Raw genomic sequence first — 21,881 nt, forward strand, 5'->3', positions numbered from 1 at the left:
AGCTAGCATTCATCCTCATTTAGGCTCCAAAGGACTTGCAGTTCCCATCATACCTCTGTGGACCTGACCAGAAAGCTTTTGGCTATGACAGCTGTTCTTCTTTTTCTGTTTGTTATGCCCCTTTAAGTAGATGTCAATTTTTGGCTGCTGCTGCGTGCAGTGGGCGAATAAATGCTCATGGAGAGAAAGAGAGCAATTGTTTGGAATTCACCCGGCTGGGGACAGTCCCTGAGCTCACACAGACTGGCACGGGGTCCATGACAGTACCATGCAAAGACTTCATCTGCTGGCTTCGTGTGAGGCAGCACGTGCTGTGCAACGCCACAGGCAGGGGAGTCGTTACTGGAGGCACAATGGGCAGCTTGTTCGGCTGCAGGGCTCAATGATTGTGTTCATTCCTGAGGGGTCTTTAAATACAAAGAATACATTGTGATTTGTACGTACAGAGACAAGAAAATTTTATTTCGAGTGCAAAATATACTTCAGCAGGTACTTCCATTTATCAGAAATATCAACACGATTTCTTTTACTTTTTGTTCATCGAAAGAGTTAGTTACTAGATCAAAGTTGCCCTGCTGCTGCCCACGAGGACAGAGGCGAGCAGGACCAGGCACGAGAGCTCCCGGCTGCTGCTGCACTTGGCAGACCCAACGCACTGCGTTTCCTGAAAAAACGACCTTCAGAAGCAGGAACTGGGAATAGCTGTCATGCTCACAGGAGAGCTCTGAAAGAGGCAGAATTACGTTAAATTTGTCCAAGTCGTTTGTTCAAAGCCCTTTTGTAGGAGTTTCTCTTTCCCTGCAGCAGCTTCCAGGGCGTGTGGCTGTAGCGCCTGGCGACTGGGCACCAGTTCAGTGGCCGCTGGCCCCGCTGGCGCCGGGTCCCACAACCAGACACAGCCAAACCGGGACCGCCTGTACCGGCCCGCGCCAGCCCTGAGCGCCGCGCCCCCCGCGGGGGGGTCGTGTCCGGCCTGCCCTTGGCACGGCTCTGCGGCGTCCTCACCGCGCGGGGCTCGGCAGCCGGCACCCGGCGCTCAGCGCGCACCGGCCGGGCCTCACCGCGCCCCCCCGCCCCCGTGCACCAGCCCCGTTCCCGGCCCCCCTCGCCCGGGCTCTGTCGGTTGAGGCTGGGCCGCGTGCTGCCGGGGGCCGTGCTGAGAGCGTGTCCCGTCTGTACCGGGCACCGGGCCGGGCACACGGCCGGCATCGCCCCCTGCCGCGGTCTCGGGCGCTGGATTTGGAAACCTCCGCTGTTAGCAACCTCCGGCACCGGCAGCTCAGGCCCCCAGCGGATAGGGGGGGAGGCGAGAGGGGGGCTCGGGGCGGCACCAGCAGCGGACACAACACGGACCGGACCGGCCGCGCGCACCGGCACCGCACCGGGACCGGCACCGCACCGGGACCCCGGTCCGGGGACCTCGCCGGGGGCGGGGGGCGGGGCCGGGCCTCGCCGGGGGCGGGGCCTCGGTGAGCTCCGGCACCGCCCACCAAGGCCCCGCCCCGCCCGCGCCGGAAGTGACGCGCCAATCACGGCCGCCCGCTCTCCCCGCCGCCGCCGCCGCGAACAAAAGGGATTTTCAGCCCGAGCCCCGCCCCCGAGCCCCGCCCCCTCCTCTCGATTGGCCGTCGCCTCCGCCACCGCCCGGACCACGCCCTCTCCCCGCCTCCCCCGCGGACGATTGGACAGCGGGCGGGCCCGGCGGCGGCTCTGATTGGCGGTCATGCCGTCCGTCAGCGGGGTGGGCGGGGTGGCTACATGGGGAGCGGAGCGGCGCGGTAGGGGCGGCGGCGGCGGGGCTGGGGCCAGGTCGGTGCTGGGGAGGGGGGGGGGGGGGGGGCCGGGGCCCGGGGGGGGGGCCGGGGCCGGGACGGCCGGGGGGGGGGCCTCGCCTCTTCGCCTCTTCGCCGTTACGGGGCTGCCCCGGGAAGGCCCGGCCGCGGGGACCCGGCCCGCGGGGGAGCTGCTGGAGCGGCCCCGCCGTGCCCGTGCTCCGGGGCGGGGCAGCGGCCGGAGGCTCCGTGAGCGCAGCCCGGCGCGGAGCTCCCGGTCCCGGTCCCGGGGTGGGTCCCCGCAGCTCCTGGAGAGCTCCGTGCCCTGCGGGAGCGGGCAGGGGGCGCCGGGCCGGGCCGAGGAGGCCTCCGGGCCGGCAGCGAGCGCTTATCGGTGTTTGTGCTCCGAGCCGCGGCCCCAGGCCGGTGCCGTATCTGTGCCCGGGGAAATGTTTATCCCGGCTGGGCAAACAGCGAGGCCTTGCGGTTTGCGGTCAGCCCGGGGGGGTGGCTGGCGGACCGCGAGGGGCTGTGAGCGCTGGGAGCTTCTGGGCCTTGTCCCGGCGGGGTAAAACCGCGTCTCCTGGGAAAGGCTCCGAGCTGAGGGCTCAGCACCCCCCGGCTGGGGCAGGGGGCAGGGCTGGGCTGGGTGGCTGAGCGGTCTGTTAGTTAAAAAGGGGGACTGGGGAAGGAGCAGGGCTGTGTGACCAGGGGGAGGACTGGGAAGGGCAGCTCAAGGGTCCGTGGTGCTGGGATCAGGTGTAGATGGAGCAGGGTGTGCACAGATCCGTGCTGGTTGGTGCTTTGGACCAGCGAGGTGTCCTGTTCCTACCTGATAATAACCTAAAATTCACACAACTCTTTCCCTCGCGTTTTTTAGCGTTGTGTGCCCCTATAAAGCACCGCTCGTGGCTGCTGCGGGTTTGCCGTGGCAGATGTCTGAGATGCGCTAAAATGTGCCCTGTACGTTGGGCGGGACACAGCTGTAACTCAGCGGAGTTTCAGGGCGGTGACTTTGCTCGCAGTGTCTGCTCCCAGCCCAGCCCCGCAGCACCCAGGGGCCTGGTGGCACGCGGGGATGCCGAGGCTGCGCCCTCGAGGGCTGCCTGCGGTGCTGTACGCGGCTCCTGGCTCCTTGTCTCCTTCCCGGTCAGTGTTTGTACAAGTGTAGTTCAGGATAGGGCTCGCTTATGTCGTGAAGCTGATTGAAGATGTGGAGGCTTGTTAGGAACAGCAGGGCTGATCTCTGCGGCACGTTGAGGTACGAGGCACACGGGGCACTGAGGCTGTGGGGGCAGGAACGGTTCCTGCCCGGCCGTACAGCCCCGAAGTCGCAAGCTGCGCTCGGTGGCCGCCCTCGCTTTAGGAGCGAGCCTTTTGGTGGCTGATGGAGAGATGCAGCTGCAGGTGTCCGTGTCGGCTTTTCTTCAGAGCAAAGTGCAGGCTCTGTCGTGTTGGAAGCCCACATGAAAATTTGCTGTCCTGCACAGTGTAGCGCAGTTAGATGGCATGTTCCAAAATCTCAGAGAAAACTTCTCCTTTTTACTTCTGGTTTATCGCACCACAGGACTAATATAGCTTGAGGATCTGGCAAAAAAGTTGTTGCTTCTTCCTGACGGTGCTGATTCAGTCCTGGCATCTGCCATTCTGGCCGAGCACAGGCTGAGGCGATGTCGTGGTTATACCGCACATCTCCTGGGGGGCTTCACGCCTGCCCAGCAGGCAGGATAATGTATTAACGTTAACTTACTGCTTCTGTTGTACTCCCTTCCCCTCTGTGTAAGACAAGGAGTTGTAAAGCTCGCTGCCTCTGTGCCCCAGGAGCCGGCCGGGTGCGCGGGGTTACATCCTGCACGGCCGGTGGGGTGTCGCGGGTGGCTGGGAGCCAGCGCTGCCAGGCCACTAAAACGTGCCTTGGGTCGGTGTCGTGGGTTCTCTAAAGTTCACTGTCACCAGCTCCTGATCAGGTTTCTTTGAAGTCCTGGTGAGTACGTGTGGCTTTACCACGCACCCGGCTGCGTGCTTTCCTCTTGAGCGTACGCGAGTGGGTCTGGAACAGCACACAGCGCTCACAGGCGCCGGCTGTTGTCCCCGTCGGTTGGTTTTAGAACAACCACAGCACCTCAGTCCTGATGGCATTCAGTGAAGTTTCACTGGGCAGCCCTATCCAGAGAAGTCAGAAAGAAACGCTGCAGTTTTACAGAACTTCATGCAAAGTGCTGCCTGAAGCAAGAACGTGACTGCATGATGAGAAACTCCTCTAATTAGCAGAAGGGACACCAAGTAGATCTGTAATTTCTCTTGCTGCGTGAAGGCTACTTACTGCTCTCTGCAAGCAGAACTTTCTGTTCCCAGCAATTGGAAAACTGCTTTGGCATGAGCAAGACAGAACTTGCATTTGTGCATAATTCTCCAGAGGCACAGTTATGCAAATCCGTTGTGAAGTAGCAGCGACTTCTGAAAAATTGGAGTTTGGTTGGATGTTTTAGCTGGGTAGGCTGCTCTAGTAAAGGCGAGGCTAACCCTGTGCCACTTGCTGTTGGATCTCTGAGCAGCTGCTTCATCCGGTAGCGTTTTCTGATTGATTTGAGGGGTGGCAAAGGATGGATGTGACTTGGACTCAGAAGATGTATACTTGGTTGTCGCATGAAGTGCAAGGCTGTATTATCGGGAGGTATATTTCCATCAGAGACAAGGGTTTAGTACTTGAAATGATTGCCGATGCTTGTTAATAAAATAATGTAATGTAGAGGCTTATAATGAGGCACCTTTAGTGTTCTGGCAGCGGGAGAAACAGCGTACTGTACGGGGAGCTCAGGCAATGGATCTTTGTTCTTGTGTGAGCAGTAAAATTATATTTAATAAATGATGGTGATATTGAAGCAGTTTGAAAGAGTAGTAATTAAATGTGTATTCTTTGTGGCATTGATTTTTTCTTTTGTAAAGTGCTTTGGGCCCGTTCCACCGTTAATGCATAATGGCCTTCCTAAGGCATGCGCTGTAGCGCCGAAACATGAACTGTGCCATGAAATGTGTTAGGTGGCCTGGCTTGGGCTGCCTTCAGCCCTGCTCGTCAGTGTGATGCCTGCAGCTGTATGATCCAGATGTGTTACCTGCTGTAGTACGGCTCTTAAATATCCGCGCTTTGCCCCTCTCCTGTTGACTGGCTACTCCTTGGCAAACGTTGTGCTGTCATCTTAGCCCTGACGTTCTGCCTGCGCCATCTGGGTGTGCATCTGTTCGTGACCCTTGGGGAAAAGGTGAAAAATGACTCTTCTACAACTGGTCTGGGAAGCTACACAGAAAACATTTGCATTATGTATTCTTCCCTTCCCCTCTGCCCCATGGCAATCTGCACTCTGAAGAACTGGAAGCTGAAGTTAAATAGAGATTATATGTCGTAACTTAGAGTATTGATTTTAATGTACAGAGAAATGCCTCATAAGCTATCTTCCATTTTTCAGGTTTTCAGGATGAATCTGGAAAAACTCAGCAAACCGGAACTACTGACGCTGTTTAGCATTCTCGAAGGAGAATTAGAAGCGAGAGATCTTGTCATAGAAGCCTTAAAGGTATGTTGTAAGTACCATGGTAAGAGACAAAAATAACAACAGTGCTGTTATAGGTTCTGCAAAGTGCCTGCATGCAAGGGGAAATTCAGAAGCAATGATTTATTACTGGTTCAGGACCCTGTGTCAATATCGGTAGCGTTCAGTAATAAATGCTGTATGTTGTTCTACGTCTTCAAATTCATAAGCGTTCTGCAAGAAGCATTCCAAAGTTTAAGTGCGGAGTTCTGCATGTGCTTCCATCCTTTCTGATAAGGAACCGAGTACTTGAGAAATGAAGAAGGTCTGCTAGACTTCCTTTGTTGGTTTTGTTCTTATTAAATAAGGAAGGCTTCTTAAAGCAGAACATCTTCTCGCCAGGAACGATCACAGATTAGTCCTTCAGTGAGAATAACATCACTGGAATAAGGAAGAAGCAGCCACAGCTTTGTATTAAACTAAGCCACTGTAAGCTGCTGCTGGGGGAAGCAGACTTGTGTGCCTGGCTGCTTTTCCTTCCCTTTGCTGGCGCAAGCAGTAATGTAACCTTCCAGAGGAGCTGATACCAGCTGAAACTGACCCATACAAAAGTTGTATTTGTGGGTTGAAAACCCGATGTCTCTTTGGCTATATCTCGATGGCCAGAAGCTATAGTGCCTAGGAGTGCCTATTTCATCCTTCCTGCCCCAGGACTTGGTGCCCCCTGGCAGGCTGCGGCCATGCTGGGTGGTGGTGATCGAAAGGCACTCCTCAACTGCTGTGACTTAGGTGTGGGGTGTTTTCGGAACCCTCCGCCATGATTTCCACAGATTTCCAGGGTGTGTAGGGGGAGGGTTGAGTGCTGAAGAAGCTAATTTTCATCTGTGATTTGGTCGTACCAATCGGAGGTTGCATCTCTGTGCTCTGGCAGCTGTAATTACGGAGCGCAGTGACGAGCTCAGCTCCTCCCTGTCACTCCTGCAGGGCGTGCATTAACGTGGGCATGTTTGGTGGGCCTTCCGAAAGGGATGGCTGTTCCTGTCCCGTCAGGTTGCATGCGATGAGATGAAAGTGTTCTTGTAAGAATTAGAAAGGTATTTTGCAGATTTGATCCATTAGTAGTCATATATATGTACATAAATAGATAGCTCAGTAGCACTTGTAGTTGAGTATATGCAAATCCTTTTCTAAGCTGGACTAGTGGCTAGTTTCTAAGCCCTTTTTTTTGTATAGTTCATACAAATAACAGTTAATCTTTCTGTTTTGCTTGTTAAAATCACAACATTCAAAATCCAGATGGAGGATAAGAATTGTCATGCGTCTGTTTGAACAAGATGCAGTCCCTGTACCAGAATATAAGTTTTTTGTAAAACTGCTGGTTGTTTTCACATAGTAAATTTTATGCTGACTGTTTCAGTTCTTGCAGAGCAGTTTTCCAATTGGTGCTGCCTGTGGTTTGTTGTGGCCTCGATATGAGAAGGCTCTTGGCTTCCCTCTGCTCCTTTGATCTTGTAATACTTTGCTTTAGCTATCATAGTGTTACAGTGACCTTATATTTTTATTAGAAGTATCTTGGCAATTTGCTGCTATTCTTTAGGTATGGTAAGAGCGAAATACAGGCTGTGGTAACCTGTATTTTACTGTGCTGTGCGTTGCCCAGGACGCTTAGAGGATGCTAGTGCAAGTCAGCGGAGCACGCTCTGGGTGTATTTCCTGGTGCGTTAAGGAGGCTGCGTGGTACTAATGATGGCGTTCCACCTCTGGCCTTTTGAACTGTTCTTAAAGTAGTCCTGTTTGGTGAACTTTGTTCTGATCTCTGTGTCTGATCTCTGGAGATAACAAGGTCCCATAAAGAGAATCTATTCCTACAGTATGTTTTTATGCCCCCTGATTCTGGTAGCAGATGTGTACAGAGCTGATAACACGATTTCTGATAGAAATGGCTTTGCTCTAGTCTGGTTTGCCTTAAACTTCCTTATGGTTTTCCCAAGTAGTAAAAATATCCAGAAGACCTAAATCTGTACTTAAGAAGGTATTTTGACAGGAGGAAGAGAGACGCTGTCAAGTACAAGTGTAGGCGATCTGTTTTCTGTTGGAGGAATGCTGTTACCCTCCCGGAGCGAGGCACTGGGTAGAGGCTTGGCTCCTCTCCTGGGATCAGCTTTCTGACTGTGTCACCAGAACGTGCTACCGGACAGGCATGGCTTTAATACCGCAACGTGAAATGCATGTGGTGGGGCATGGAGGGACTGACGGAAAGGAATGTAGCTCCATTCCATGGTCTTTTTATGAGCACCTTCCAACAGTGCAATGCAATTATCTTTTCTGTTGAAATTTAACCTGCAATTCCCTCCTGTACGAGGAGTTCCGTATGGTTAAAATACCCTTTTTTGACATCGATTGTCAGGTACAGGTAGCTCAGAAGAAATTAAATGAAACCATAACCTATGCTTGATAATTGCAGAGTATAAAATACCAAGCTAATCAAAAGTTAGTGCTTTTTTTATTTTTTCCCCCTTCTCATCCTGAGAACGCCAGAAAGGCCGAAGGTAGCAGGAAAGGGTAGTGAGAGCCTCAAGCTGGAGCTGGCTCTGGCCATGTGCAGCCTCCCAGCACAGCACGGGGGCTCCTGGGGGCGCAGGGCTGGCGGCCGAGCACGGCGTCCTGCAGTGCCAGGACGTGGCATTGCCCGTTTGGTGCCTGGGGGAAAGGGAAACAGCAGGAGCCACGTAGCTTTTGGTGGTGGCTGGACAGAGCCGCAGCAGCCTCCTGGCCTTGCAGCGTGTGCGTGTCCAGCACCCAGTTAAAGCCTGGCCACGCTGCGCTTGTCCTTTGTTTGCTGATAGTAGCTGTGGTAACAGCTTCACAGGGCTTCGCTGGCTGGAATATTTTTGTGTGTGGCTGTAATTAAAGGAAAAGCCACCTCACTAATCTGTTTACTCATCTTCTGATAAATGTAAGAACACTGCCGTGAAGAAAAGGCCCTCTAAGGCTGAACCAAAGAGTGAAGCCCAGAGCCTTTAGTTTGAGCTGAGCCCTGACATGCGCCGCGAGGAGTGGGGACATGGAGGGCTGATGGAAGCGTTAGTTGGGTTTGTGCATGGAGAAGGCATCTGGCCGTAGCCTTGCAGCTGCCTCTGTTTTGCTTGGTGTCTGAGTGGGTGATTTCTGTGGCTGCAGTCAGCCTTTGGAGGCGTGATAGCTTTACATGAAGCACGTACGTACATGGGAGGAGGCGGCGTGGAACCTGAGCATAGCGTGGTCTCAAACAATGGCAGTGTTTGTCTCCTGCAGTTATGTTACACACAGAGATGGCAATGGTTAAAGATCAGAGGTTTGTCTACCTAATTCAAACCTAAATGCTCCTGACCCCTCCGGATTTTTGAAGCAGATCCTATGTTACCTTGTAGGAAAGGACAAGCACTTGCATGGAAAAATATTGCCGTAATTTGTAAACCTATAATTTGACTGTAGTGCAGTCTGCAATAATGGATATTCCTGCATGCTTAAAGGAAAGCACTTAACATCTGGCATTTAGCAGAGAGGATCTGTGCATGCAGATTGCAAGTCCTAAAATAGTTTTCTTCTCCCTCGTGGTATCGGGCCACTTGCTGGCTGGCACCAGCCCTGCTTCGGAGCATCGGAGCGGAGCTGCGGGGCCTGCCCATGCAGAGGCTGCCCGCTTTGCCCCTTTGCTGCCCACCCTTCCCTTCAGCTGCCCCCTCTCCCCTGCCCTTCGTCCCTGCTCGCCCTGCCGGGGTCTCTGCACAGCGCCTGGGGGCAGCGTCCCTCCACAGCTCCTGAGCTTCATCCGTCAGCTGCTTGGGTTCAGATTATAAAGAGCTGTTGTTAGGTCACCTCTAATTAATGCCTCTCCCTTACTGTGACTTGCCCTTGCTGTCTTCTCTGTTCTTCTGCAGCTTTCTTTTTTTTTTCTGCATTGTTTTAATTGAGTGCTGCTGGGCCTTTGTGACAGGGAGAATCGTCTCCGTGCCTTCGCTGTGTGCCTGCTCTGACTCCTGACGGCCGTTCGGATCGCATGTTGCTGCAATCCAAGCTCTAGCATGAAGGACTAAGAGAGCAAGCTTACTGTACTCAGAATATTGTTTTCCAGTGCTCCGGTTTGCTTCCTTTATTTTAAAACCCCATTGAAAAAAAGCTGTTTTGCCCGAAAGTAGCTTCCTGTCCGCTGCATAAATCTCAATGTTCTCCTCGGAGCAGGCCTTAAATCTCATTTCTTATTGTGTTCCTTTTCCTGTAGTTATAATCATGTTTAAATCATCCAAAAAAACAGATGCTGTCAGAGTTGCGTAATACTAAGGGCTGGATTCTCAGTCCTTACTGCCATATAGAAAGGATTACATGCATGAAACACAGGTTAGCTTTCTAAAGCAGCACGCCATGACCAAAAACAATTCGATATTTAAATAAGGCTGTGTTGGTGCGTTAGAGCACTGGGTTCCCTCTCCCCTGCTCGTTAAGTCAGAGCTCTCCGTGTGTTAGAAATGAAGTTCTGTTCACTTCTGGAAAACAGGAAGCAACTTTCTGGCATGTTCTTTAATGTTAAGGGCTTAAGCGAATTTGGAGCAGAAACTGTCCTTTGTGCTAATGAACTGTTTGTTTTATGGGAGCCGGCGTTCGTTACTTTGCTTCTGAATTCAGTAATTCATTCTATAAAGCAACATTAATGCACTGCAAAGTTACGTGTCCATTTGTCAGTGGGTTTAAAAGTTAAGTTTACAGCTCAACTTCAGAAAAGACAACATCTACCTCTTGATTAAGTATGAGAAAAAGTTCAGCAATAAAGAACCTGACTACGGGTGCCAGTGTTTCACAGATGGGACAAAACGGGCTTCTTGCACAAAGCAGCTTAGATCTTGCAGGGTTCCCATGCGCCTGCTCCTTCCTGAAGACAGGCTTTCTTGCAGCTCTTCTTGCGAGTTTGGGGAAAACTTTGGTTTTCTGCCTTGAGGCAGCCCTGCTCGCCGGTATCTTTTGGGCAACCACTTCCCTGCTGTGTCCCAGTGCCCAGGTAGGTCCTGCCGGAGGGATGCGCTGCGTTTCGGGCTCCCAGCTTGGAGCCGAGTGTGGTGTGGGTCCCGTGGCGTTGGTGCATGGCGCTCAGAGGTTCCCAGAGAAGGAAGCTGTGGTTGTGTGCTGCTCCATGCTTATTACAAACGCTTCTTACGTTTTTCAAAGCTGATAGCCCATCTTGGGTGGGCAAATCTTGTTAGCTGTTGTTCAGCTGGTCTGTTGGCATGGTGTGCTGATGGCAGTCGGGAGATGTGCAGCGTTCAGCACCACGGCCCCTTCTGGGCATCGCTCCAGGGCTGGAGCTGACATGGGGCTGGGGTCCTGCACCAAGGTTTCTGTGCAGAGCAAGGGGTCCCAACCCAAATCCCTTCTCACTGGCGGCCGTGACTTCAGCAAGTCTTCGTTCCCAATATCTGGCTCTGGGGAAAGGAGCTAATAAGGAAGTCAAAGGCAGTAAGAAGCTATTTAAAGATTATACCACTCTGCAGCATAAAGGAGGAACTTCTGTGCATATTATTACCAGAGAACTGCATACGCAGTAACTACAGTTAATTAACACCATGTTTGTGTTGTGCCCAGGGTTAAATCCCGAACCCTAAAATTACAGGGAAGAGCAATATTCCACCTTCTGTCCAGAAAAACACTTAAAGCAAGTGCTGGAAATTCCCCATTTGAAGTTCCAGTAAAACAAGTTGTAAAGATTATTGAAGGCAGAGAGAAACTGCTGTCTCATAAACAAGGTTTCAATAAAAGGAAAACTTCTTTTTTAAAAAAAAAAAAAAAAAAAAAAAGTGTATTATGGGAAACACCCAGCCCAACGCAGCCTGGAAATCCCAAGAGGAAGCAGTAGCTCTTCTCTAACCAAGTGAAGTTCTGCTGTGCTGGTCAGCACAGGAAGCATCTCTTCACTTTTGTCAGATACTGCTTCTGCTCCAAAAGTCAGAGGGAGCCCTTTCCAAAACGGACTAGCCATGGTCAGCGACCCTAGCAGGAGCTAAAAGCCAGCCAGCGTAGGGTGGGACCCCCCCAGTGCCTGCTTCTTCTGATCATCGGCAGTTTTATTTGGAGGAGTAATTCACTTGCATAGCTGCTGCCTCGGGTTTTGTTTCTTTGGGGTTTTGTTTGTTAGTTTCTTTGTTTTAAGAGCTGCCTAAACTTAAATGTTAACTTTTTTCTTCTTGGCAGAGGGCAATATAATCATCCACAAAATTGCCAAATAGTCCATTAGTTGCTTTCAGAGTTTGAATTTTTTTGATTAAAAAAAATAAATTTACATGTCTGAAATGGCGGAGATGAAGGTACTGAATTAGAGGAACTTCTAACTGTAGAAAATTGTGTTGCCTTTCGAAGAGCAGCTGACCTTGGTGGGATGTATGCATGTCGTCTCTGGTTTTCCAGATATAATTTTCTGCTACTGGGTTAGCAAAGCTTTTTGTAATGTTGTTTGTTTATTACTGAGGCTCAATCTTGTGTGGATTTATATGTTGTTCTAGGTTGATACTGGGATCTGAAATCTAGGCTGATTTTTTAATTATTTTTTTTTTCCATGCTGGGCTCACTAATAGAATATTTCTCTTGCATCGTCAAGTTGCTTCTGTTCTGAAAGTTGAACAAAAACTGCCTTTATGCCTGAATTCCAATTCAGGCAGGACAAAACCAGAACTGCTGGAGCTGTTCCTATGTAATCCCCAGCATGACTGGGGGAAGTCGAGCAGAAGAGGTGCCCGGCTGAGCAGCATCGGGCAGGGAGAAGCGCCACGCGTGTGTGCCCGTCCCAAGCTGGTGCGCCGGAAGCAGTGGTGGTGGCCCCGTGGCACGGAGGTGTTGCACGCAGGCTGCAGGTCGGTGTCTGTGTTCCTAGTGTGTGGCGGCCCGAATGCCTGAGCAGTGGATTTCGTTTTGTAAACTTGTTGTAGTCTGTGTAGGATGGGCTGTTTAAGACTTTTCGTAGTCTAGACAGCTTTAATTAAATGTTTATACTGCACTGGCTACTAAAGAAGAATAGCTGGACTTCACGGAGCTATTAATGTTATGATAGGCTCATCTGTTTGTCATGCTAGTTCAGGAAAATACTTAATTGCTCAGAGCAGCAAGGAAGAACTTCTCGTTCTTTCCCAGGCAGGAAACAAACCTCCCCAGCTCGGCTCAGCCAAGCTCAGAGCTGCCTGGAGCAAGGAAAAAGTGCGACTTTTGTCAGCGCTCGCAGAAAACCAGAGGTTATACGTAGTGGGTGTGAACTTAATTGGTGATAATTCCCAGTTCTTTGGGCTTTTATTAGAAAGCAGCAGCCCGGCAGGGAGCTACCGAAACGTCCTCCCCCTCGCGCACACCGCCGGCACCGTGCCGAGGGGTTTCTCCGATGCTTTCCTGCGGCCGTGCAGTGTCCACCACCAGGTGGGTTTGGTCCCAGGGAAGAGCAACTCATCTCAAAGCAGTTTGGCAGCTGGATGAATGTCCAGATTTGTATTTGAAGCCTTTTTAATGCCTGAGTCACTTAGAAGTGCCCTACGCACTCGCAGTGAGGTTGGGTTGAGTCACTTTTATAAATACTTCGGAAGAACTGAAGTTCCCCGCCCTGCCACAAAAAAAAGTCTGTAGTTTTTCCTGCGATTCATTAAACCATGGGTGGCTCATTATCCAAGGCTGCCCTCCCATTTCCAGGGCTGATCCTTTCCTTCCTCTTTTTTCTAAATACATAGAACAATATCTTCAGCTCTGGCCAAACACGTGTAGCACCAAGCGGTGCCCACCTTTCCTGAGAAGGCAGCAGGGCTGTCTGGCAGAGCCAAGTGCTCCTCTGTGTTTGTGTGCTGCAGGGGTTAAAATGCAACTCCAGGTCAGTATGGTCGGACAGCTGTCTAACTAGGTTTGGTTGTGGAGGAGATGTGGAAAGAAAGGTGCTGTTTGTGCCTCATCCCCGTAACCTATACATTTCCTCCTTTGAGGGCAGTGCTTGACTTTGACATGTTTTTTCCATGCTATTCCCGTGGTTCTGTCTTGGAATATAGGCAGGGCCAAAAAGTATCTGTCAGCTATTTGAGTAAAGATTTATTTTTTTTTTAACATCTGTGTGCTCACTAAGTTTTGTTTTGTTTTTGTTTTTTAGGACTTCCCAGTAGTCGTTCAGTAGTGTAAGGCCATAGCATCCTGACCAACGGATTTCCAGCTGGAAGGGATGGCTCTAGATGTAGGAAATGTAAAGCTTAGGAAGTGTGAGTTTCTTGAATTCTTACATGTCACCAAAAGAAGCCTAATCGTTCCTATCTTGCTTCTTGAGCCACTAAGCTTTGTTTAGTCTGGAGGAGATTAGTAAGGATTTTATTAACAATTTACAGCTTTCTAGGTTGTTATGAGAGTAAAACTCTTTTAATTGCTCAACATGAAATTCTTTGATGGTGACATAATGAAACAAACCAACACACAACTGCTCTCCCACCACCACGTGTAAACGATTGAATCTCTCAGTGAGCAGGACCTGATATTTACCTTTTGCAGGGGTGGAATGTGAGTGATGGAGGCGGGTAGCTGTGGTATGAGGACGTTGGGCTGAGTGTGCTCTGCAGAGGCTGTGTTTTTCAACCAGACTTCCTTTTCTTTTCCTAGTTTGCATGAGGCTGAAAGACTTTTTCAGCTGGGGGACCAGCGAGAAATAAGTGGTGCACATGCTCCACAGAGCTGCCACACGCACACACTTGTCTGTCACAGGCAGGCACGCTCAGACTCCTGCTCGTGTTCCAGCCGTGGAGATACAGGCACTTCTTGCATGCTGTTCCAGGATCCCTGTCCCCGGAGAGCACGAGGGCTGGAGGAGCGGTGGCGAAGCAGCGGGGCCGGCCTAGCTGGACTCGCTCTCACACTTGTGTTCCTTCTAGATTCTATTCTCTGTGTCAGTGGGGGACCGTCAACCTACGTCCATTCTAAATGTATTAATGAGGGGTTTTATTAGCTTGGAGCCCAGCTGAAACTTTAAATGTTAACAGCTTAAAAATCCCTTCTGGTGGTAGAGGGAATGTTGTCCTTGCCATGTATTTAACTTTGCGTCTCAACTGACGTGATCAGTGTCTGCCATCAGAGGAACAGTTTGGGCACCTAGTATGAGAAAGCTGTGGTGTTTGTCCCCTTGGTGCTGCCCGCATCAGAACAGAGGGTCCAGGTGGGCACTGGGGATCACACCGGTGGCAGGAGCTGCACTGCTCCTCAGGTCCATCGCTGGGCCCGCTTCTGTCGTCTGAATTGCTCTCTTGTTCTTCTCTGTTAACCACGTGCCATTAACATGGCACACTTGTGGGTTTTCCTCTCTAAATACGCTTATAGCAGGTAGTGGGTTATGTGTCAGGCTGTGTCATGATTTCTGTAAGTGGAAAATTGGGGAAGGGATTATTAATGATGAATTATTTTTTTTTTTAGCTAGTTTTGTATTTTAAGTATGTTGAAATGCAAATTTGTTTTATTTTATCACAGGCCCAGCATAGAGACACCTTCATTGAAGAGCGCTATGGAAAGTACAACATCAGTGATCCATTGATGGCTTTGCAAAGAGATTTTGAGACCCTGAAAGAGGGGAATCATGGTGAAAAGCAACCAGTATGCTCCAATCCCTTATCTATTTTAAAAGTGGTGATGAAACATTGCAAGAACATGCAGGAAAGAATGTTATCCCAACTAGCTGCTGCAGAAAGCAGACACAGAAAGGTCAGTTTTTCCTCAAATAAGCTATTCAGAATTTAATAGTTACATTTTGAAAATATGTTGACTTAAACTAAAACTCTTAAATGCCTTGAGTTTTGGTAACTGAAAGGACTCTTCACCTTTATTTAAGCTTCTTGTCACTCAATGTGTTGCAACTGTTAGGCTCGTTAGTTTGAAATTTGAAAGGCATACAAGATGTCTTTATTAGGGGACACAGGAAAGGAAGTAGTTTATCCACAACTGGGAGGTATGTTACTTCCAAAAATGTAAGAAAGAGTTTCTGGAAGGTTGAATTCTCAGCAAACAAACCAATGTTTAGCACCGTTATCTCAGAAAGAGCTAGTACCAGGTACTTACGGGAGTGCACCCCTGGAAGTTGGGCTTTTCTGACAAAATAGGGCTTGACCAAAACTAATTTTGGCCTCTTTAATGGATTATCTATTATTCTTCATATGTAGCTTGAACATACAGTGACACCAGTGAAGTGCCTGGGCCACATGTCAGACTTTACTTCCTCAGAGGTTTGCTCACCTGGCATACATACGCGCCTCGGTTTGCTAGGGGAGCATAAAGCCGCACACAAATCTGAGAGCAAGAGTCCACCGATCTCAGCTTCTCGGGCTTGCTACAACAGCTCCTCTTTATGTAACTGCTTAGCTTTAAAAAAAAAAAAAAAAAAATCAGTGTGTTTACATGGAGTTCTTCGTGGCCTGCAGTAAATTTGACAAGCCGATATGATTAAAATACTTGTCCCTCCTGTATAGTCAGGGCACAGGATAATTGTCCAAGAGCATATCACTGGGATCGGCGACTGGGAGGAGCCCTCCCGAGTCTCTAACCACCTGCACTGCAGCACCATGTCTTAACCTTTCCACATAGTTCTGCTCCATCTAAAAAGTAGCCAGGATTTTTGCTTTTACTTGCATCAGTGGCAGACTGGTATCTAGAGGCTAGCTTTTATAATGTCAGATTTAAGTATATTTTTGGCTACTGCCTGTGCCTGAGCCAGTACCACTTTGGGTGTGTTTTTTTGTTTTTTCTGATGTCACTCTTGCTTTGATTAAACCTTACACAATCAAATACGAAGATACCAAATACAAGTAGTCACATCTTATTTCTAATCAAAAGGTTCAAAGTTGGACACTCTGTTTCATTGCTCATCAGTGCATGGTTTGAAGTTTATTTTCATGTAACCTGTTGATGGGAACAAGAGCAAGGCCGTCCTTTCAGGCTGTAAAGAGTGTGAAGCATTTCTGTCGCTCTTGTAAAGAGCTTTCCTTCTAAAGAGGTTTCTGTCGCTCTTATAAAGAGGTTCCCTGGGTACCTACAAAAAAATTAAGCATTGTTTGGAAGCTTAAATTGCAGGAAGACTGAGAAGCTACTAAATCCCTGGTGAGTGTGTTTTAGGAAAGCCTAGAGTTCTGGAGGTGAGATGCAAGCTCCCCCCAAGAGACTCTGCCTTATTTGGCTTTTTTGTTGAGTTAATAGAATTTCAATTATTCATGTAATTCAGCATGAAAACTGAAGGAGCTCCTTAACTGGGTCCTTATGGCAAGCAGTTTCATTTCAAGAGCTCATCTTGTTCTTAAGTGGAAGAACAAATTAATGCTCTTTAAAATAAACTTTGCACTGCAGTCCTCAAATCTGCTGTGAGAAACTGAAGGAGAAGTCTGAGTGTGAATTACTGCTGGAACTGTAACAAGGATCATCTCTGCGATTGTAACGCCCTGTGTCGCCTGGGTGCCTCCTCCCTGAGGTAGTGCATCTGCTCTGCTGGCTCTGGTACTAGAGGTCCTGCCAGGAAATTCTGATGAGGGCACCCTGCTGCCCGTGGCAGCTGATGGAAACTTCTCGAGGCTGTTTGCAGCTGGGAGGAAAAGTGTGCAATTTGGCTACTGGGTAATAAAGCGATTTGTGAAGGGTGAGATTCTCGAAGTTCTTTCACAAACTGGCTCAACTATACCAAATAATAACACAGTGTAACTTGTCCAAAAGCTGCTTTTATGTGACTTTTGAGTTGAATTTGGATGCCAGGCTGCAGTGGTAGCGCTCCCATGTCACTTGGCTTTGGGCGGTGTGCGGAAGCGCTGCTCTTCCTGTGCTGTGTGGCTGGGTGCTGGAGTGACCCGAGTCTGCTTGGCAGGTGATCCTGGACCTTGAGGAAGAGAGGCAGCGTCACGCCCAGGACACGGCGGAGGGGGATGATGTGACCTACATGCTGGAAAAGGAGCGGGAGCGGCTCACCCAGCAGGTACGCTGCACCTCGGTAGCTGCTGATTACCCAGCCCACGGAAACCTGGGGCCCCAGGTGCTCAGGCAGGGTGCTGAGCATTGGATCACACCTTCATGTCAACAGAGTATCAGGGGCCTCGCTCCTCTGTAAGGCGCTCCTGGTTTGTTTTTTTTTTTCATTTTGATATGAAAAACAACCTCATTTCTCTGATATTTTTTTTTGAAGATGAATGGTGGCAAAAGCCATTAATAGACAAATGCTTTGAAATCTTTCTTCAGCCTGAAATCTGAGAAGTTCCCAAGAGTAGGGCTGCACTTACAAATCATGCTTTCTAGTACTCAAAAATCAGAATAAGTCATCATGAAAGGTCTCCCGGTGTGATTGCTCAGGAATTATAATAAATATTTAAGCTGCTGTTTTATCTTGCTCAATTGCTGCAGACTTTAATGAACATATGTAATGTATCAGCATTTTAAAGCCTAAATGCCTTTAAAAGGCAAATCAACAAAGTAGTAAATGAGGTGGAAGGAAATTTTTGTTTCAGATCACCTGTTCAATCAGTGCGTGGCAGAATGTGTTTATCCCACAAAGTGCCAAACGAGTATCATATGTGAGGTAACTACTCATAAGTAATAATTTGTAATAGATGTGAACTGAGTTGCTTGTCATACAGGACTATCTTGCAGACACCTGGGGCAAGAATCTCTTTCTCTCAGGCATTGCCATCTTTTACTGGGGAATGTCTCCGTGTATAGTAACCCTATGAGCTTTTGGGGTGCTATATGTCATTTACTTTCAGGAGGTTTTGTGGTTCTTTTACAGCTTTTCTTTGTTATCTTCTAGTTGGAGTTTGAAAAATCCCAAGTGAAAAAGTTTGAAAAAGAACAGAAGAAGCTCTCAAGCCAGTTGGAGGAAGAAAGGGCTCGCCACAAGCAACTGTCTTCTGTGCTTGTAGTAGAGTGCAAGAAAGCCACTGCCAAAGCAGCAGAAGAGGGTCAGAAGACAGCAGAATTGAGCTTGAAATTGGAAAAAGAGAAGAGTAAGGTGAGTAAACTGGAGGAGGAGCTGGCATCCAAGAGGAAGCGGGGTTTACAGATGGAAGCACAAGTAGAAAAGCAGCTCTCCGAGTTTGACATTGAAAGAGAGCAGCTGAAAGCCAAGCTGAACAGAGAAGAAAACCGTACAAAAGCACTGAAAGAAGAGGTGGAATGTTTGAAGAAAGCCCTGAAGGAGCTGGAGGCTGCTTGCCAGGAGCATAGTCCTGCTGAGCCTTTGCAGCCAAGCCCCTCAGTGATGTCCAGAGGAGTTGCTACTGACAGTCCTGCAGTGAAGTCTGTGTCTTGCCAGACGGAGTGTCCACAAGCAGACCGAGCAAATCCTGCCAGCACAAGCAAAGCTGTGCATACCGTGTTTCCCAGCCCTACTACACCTACTAATTCCTATGCAAAATCCAATGGTCATTGCAATACAGACATGCAAATGGGTAGTGAGCTGCTGCAAACAAACGCAGCAGAGAGCCAGGCTCAAAAGGAGAAATCTGCTGGTGCAACACCAGAAAACACAGTTGAAAATGGAAGTTCTCCTGTAAGAACAGAGTCACCAGTGCATCTGATGTCCCAGCTCCCTTCTAGTGGGGTCTCCCTGTCTCCCAGCAGCACAGCTGCCTCCTCTCTAACACCTTCGCCCTGCTCCTCACCAGTTCTGACTAAACGCTTAGTGGGAGCTTCAGCAAGTAGCCCTGGTTATCAGTCATCCTACCAGGTGGGGATCAATCAACGTTTCCACGCAGCTCGGCACAAATTTCAGTCTCAAGCTGAACAGGACCATCAGTCAAGTGGTTTGCAGAGCCCACCGTCAAGGGATTTGTCTCCTACTCTAGCAGATAACTCTGCAGCCAAGCAGTTAGCACGCAATACAGTCACTCAGGTCCTTTCCAGATTCACCAGCCAGCAGGGAGCAATTAAACCTGTCTCCCCTAATAGCTCACCTTTTGGCACAGACTATCGAAATCTAGCAAATGCTGTGAGCCCCAAAAATGAATCTGGTCATTCTCCGAGCCCTGGCAAGGTTTCCAGTCCACTAAGCCCATTGTCTCCTGGGATTAAGTCACCAACCATTCCTAGAGCAGAAAGAGGGAACCCTCCACCCATTCCTCCAAAGAAACCTGGCCTCGCTCAGTCGCCTGCTGCTCCCGCTCCACTAACCAAAACCTCTTCTCAGGCGTCCTCTCTGGGTGCCCCCATGGACGTGGCAAGTAGCTGCTCTAACAATACTGTAGTGTCAAATGGCAAAGACATGGAGATACTCCTGCCAACTAGCAGCTAGTCTCCAGAAAATGTGAATGTGACATTCCATGGCTTAGCGTCCTAGAGCTAAGGCACTGGTTTTCCACTCCATGTTATTTATTTCCATAGTAGCAGAATCTGTCTGTATAAAGCATTTAGTATATTTTTCTTTTTTAATAGGTAGGAAAATATTTTTGTTTATGAAGAAACCTTAACTACAGCTATACAGTAGCCTCAAAATGTCTCATGGCAATGGTCAAATCAAATCAAGAACAGGAACCATAATCATGAACTGGGACCTATCTATCAAATTAAAATGGGACTGAAATGCTACTTTTAAATTATGCAGAAATAACTTTTGCAGACTTTTTACTCCAGATGAACATTTTATATAAAGTGCCTGAACTAAGCCTGCAATATGAATGTGATTCTCTGAAAAGGGTGAGGAGGGGGACCATCTAGCTGCAGAAAGAAATTCTTTGAGTCATGAATGTTAAAAACACTGTTTTTATTTCTTTCCGTTTGCTAAAGTAAGCTAGCAAATGTGCTATCAATTCTGTAAAGTGACCACCAGACCACATGGCAGCCAGCCATGCTTTGTCCTTCAGATCTTGCCTCCTAGGTATTTTAGGAAGCATGCACAAGTTTATTGGTGTGAAATTTAGCAGTAATCTGGATTGTCCAGATTACTCTGTTTTCAATATTTGTTGTCCCAGCAGGTTGTTTTGTTTGTTTCCTATAGCACATCCTATAGAGATGCCTGGATGCTTTAAATGGCTAAGCTCTAGTTTCTGGTGTGTCACCTTTTAATTTTCAAGTTCTTCAAGCATTCTACTGTTGTGTGTAGAACTTCTGAGAAAGGATCTTGCTACTACTTGACAAAGATCTTGCTATTACTTGAAAAGTAAAAAAAAAAAAAAACACTAGTCCATATGATACAGTTTCCTTTGCAACAGTAAAACAGGATCTTCTACTATACACAAAAGCAATAATCTTATTCATCACTTGCATCAATGGTGTCCAGCTGACATGGATTTTACACACTAGTTACGGGATCTGGTTGGCTTTCACTGGCTGCTACAAATAGAGAACCAAATCATTACTGTCATACGTAATTGACTACGTATATGTGTTTAGGTAGTTTCAGACCTGTACCTATTAAATACACAACACGTTATGAAAATCTCTGTTCTTGAGCTTCTTCCTAATATTAAGAAAACAAGGGAATTCTTTGAGATTGGAAAAAAAAAAAAATCACTTAGAGCAAGGAGTTGCCTAAGTTTGAGGCAAATCCTATGTAGGAAAAGTTATTTGGGCCCAAAAGGGGAGAGGCAATGGATTCTAGTGCAGAAACATTTGGTACGAGAAGTGTAGTCCTCACTGCCATGTTCTGCCTATGCTGCTCATCAGTCCACAGCACAGCAGGGTTGGTTTTCTGAGTCATCGTGGTAAGAAGTGCAAGACAAATGTACCACAGATCGGTGGTAGAGGCTGAGCACGTAACCCTGAGTTAATTATCTCAGGTATTGTATCTGAACTGATCCTAAACTTAGAAATGTTCAGTGTTTCCCTCTCCAGCAGTGTCAAGTTAGACACTATAGTTTCCCACTGCCAGCAATGCTTCATCATTTTTGAATATTTAATTAAACGAAGTACATCCCACTTCACTGTAGGAAAGATCCCCGTGGCTGCTGGGCGGATGCACTGCTGGACGTGGCCTGGAAGCTCCTTCACCTGGTAGCTCCATCAAGCCCTGAGTCTTGCTCTGTAGGACATCACAGCGCTTGTGCTGCTTTGGAGTGGCCATTGTCTGAAGTGCCCCTGCTGTTCTCTCCCGTGCAGGCAGATACTTAGGCTAGAACAAGAGGTTTTTACAAACCTTTTAGTAGCCTTTTAAATTGTGGTGTTACGTGCCATGGTTCCTAACCCATTGGAAGGGGCTACATGCTAACAATAGGAAGATGGGCAGCCTGGAGATAAGTGGGCAGTGGATTTTAGGGAAGCACATTTATTACTTTTTTAAGTATTCATAGCAGATTTTTTCTCTTGATGAGAGTAATTCTAAAAACTGATGGGCAGATGAATTTAGGCCCACGTATCACTGCCGATTCAAAAGTGAGGCTTTTGTATACACTGCTTTAACGTGTTTCTTTGCTTTTACATTAATCTGAATTGTATTATCCCCTTTCCTTATCAATAGCTCTAGAGAGAGAGATGCTATGATGAAGTTTATTAGGAAATGCACTGAGTACTGGTTCTTCTAAAATATAATATGGGAAGGGGGTATGCAAAAGAATGTATTTTTGCTAGTAGCCTATCTTCTGAGAGAAACTAAGCACAA

The 21,881-nt window shown here is 48.4% G+C and overlaps 1 protein-coding gene across 2 annotated transcripts; it reads left to right on the top strand.

Moving 5' to 3' along the window:
• Positions 1-1,760: 1,760 nt before the first annotated feature.
• Positions 1,761-20,794, top strand: CTTNBP2NL (CTTNBP2 N-terminal like). 2 transcript variants are annotated; one of them, XM_035347062.1, is made up of 5 exons: positions 1,761-1,812; positions 5,234-5,344; positions 14,795-15,025; positions 17,166-17,273; positions 18,099-20,794. In XM_035347062.1, the coding sequence occupies exons 2-5, from the start codon at positions 5,246-5,248 to the stop codon at positions 19,578-19,580; spliced, it is 1,920 nt and encodes a 639-aa protein (XP_035202953.1). In that variant the 5' UTR covers positions 1,761-1,812; positions 5,234-5,245; the 3' UTR covers positions 19,581-20,794. The 2 variants fall into 2 exon arrangements, with proteins under 2 accessions (XP_035202953.1, XP_035202952.1); XM_035347061.1 differs by having other exon boundaries at positions 1,772-1,809; positions 5,237-5,344.
• Positions 20,795-21,881: the final 1,087 nt, after the last annotated feature.

Source organism: Oxyura jamaicensis, chromosome 26 (genome assembly GCF_011077185.1).
Source record: "Oxyura jamaicensis isolate SHBP4307 breed ruddy duck chromosome 26, BPBGC_Ojam_1.0, whole genome shotgun sequence".
Lineage (NCBI taxonomy): Eukaryota > Metazoa > Chordata > Aves > Anseriformes > Anatidae > Oxyura > Oxyura jamaicensis.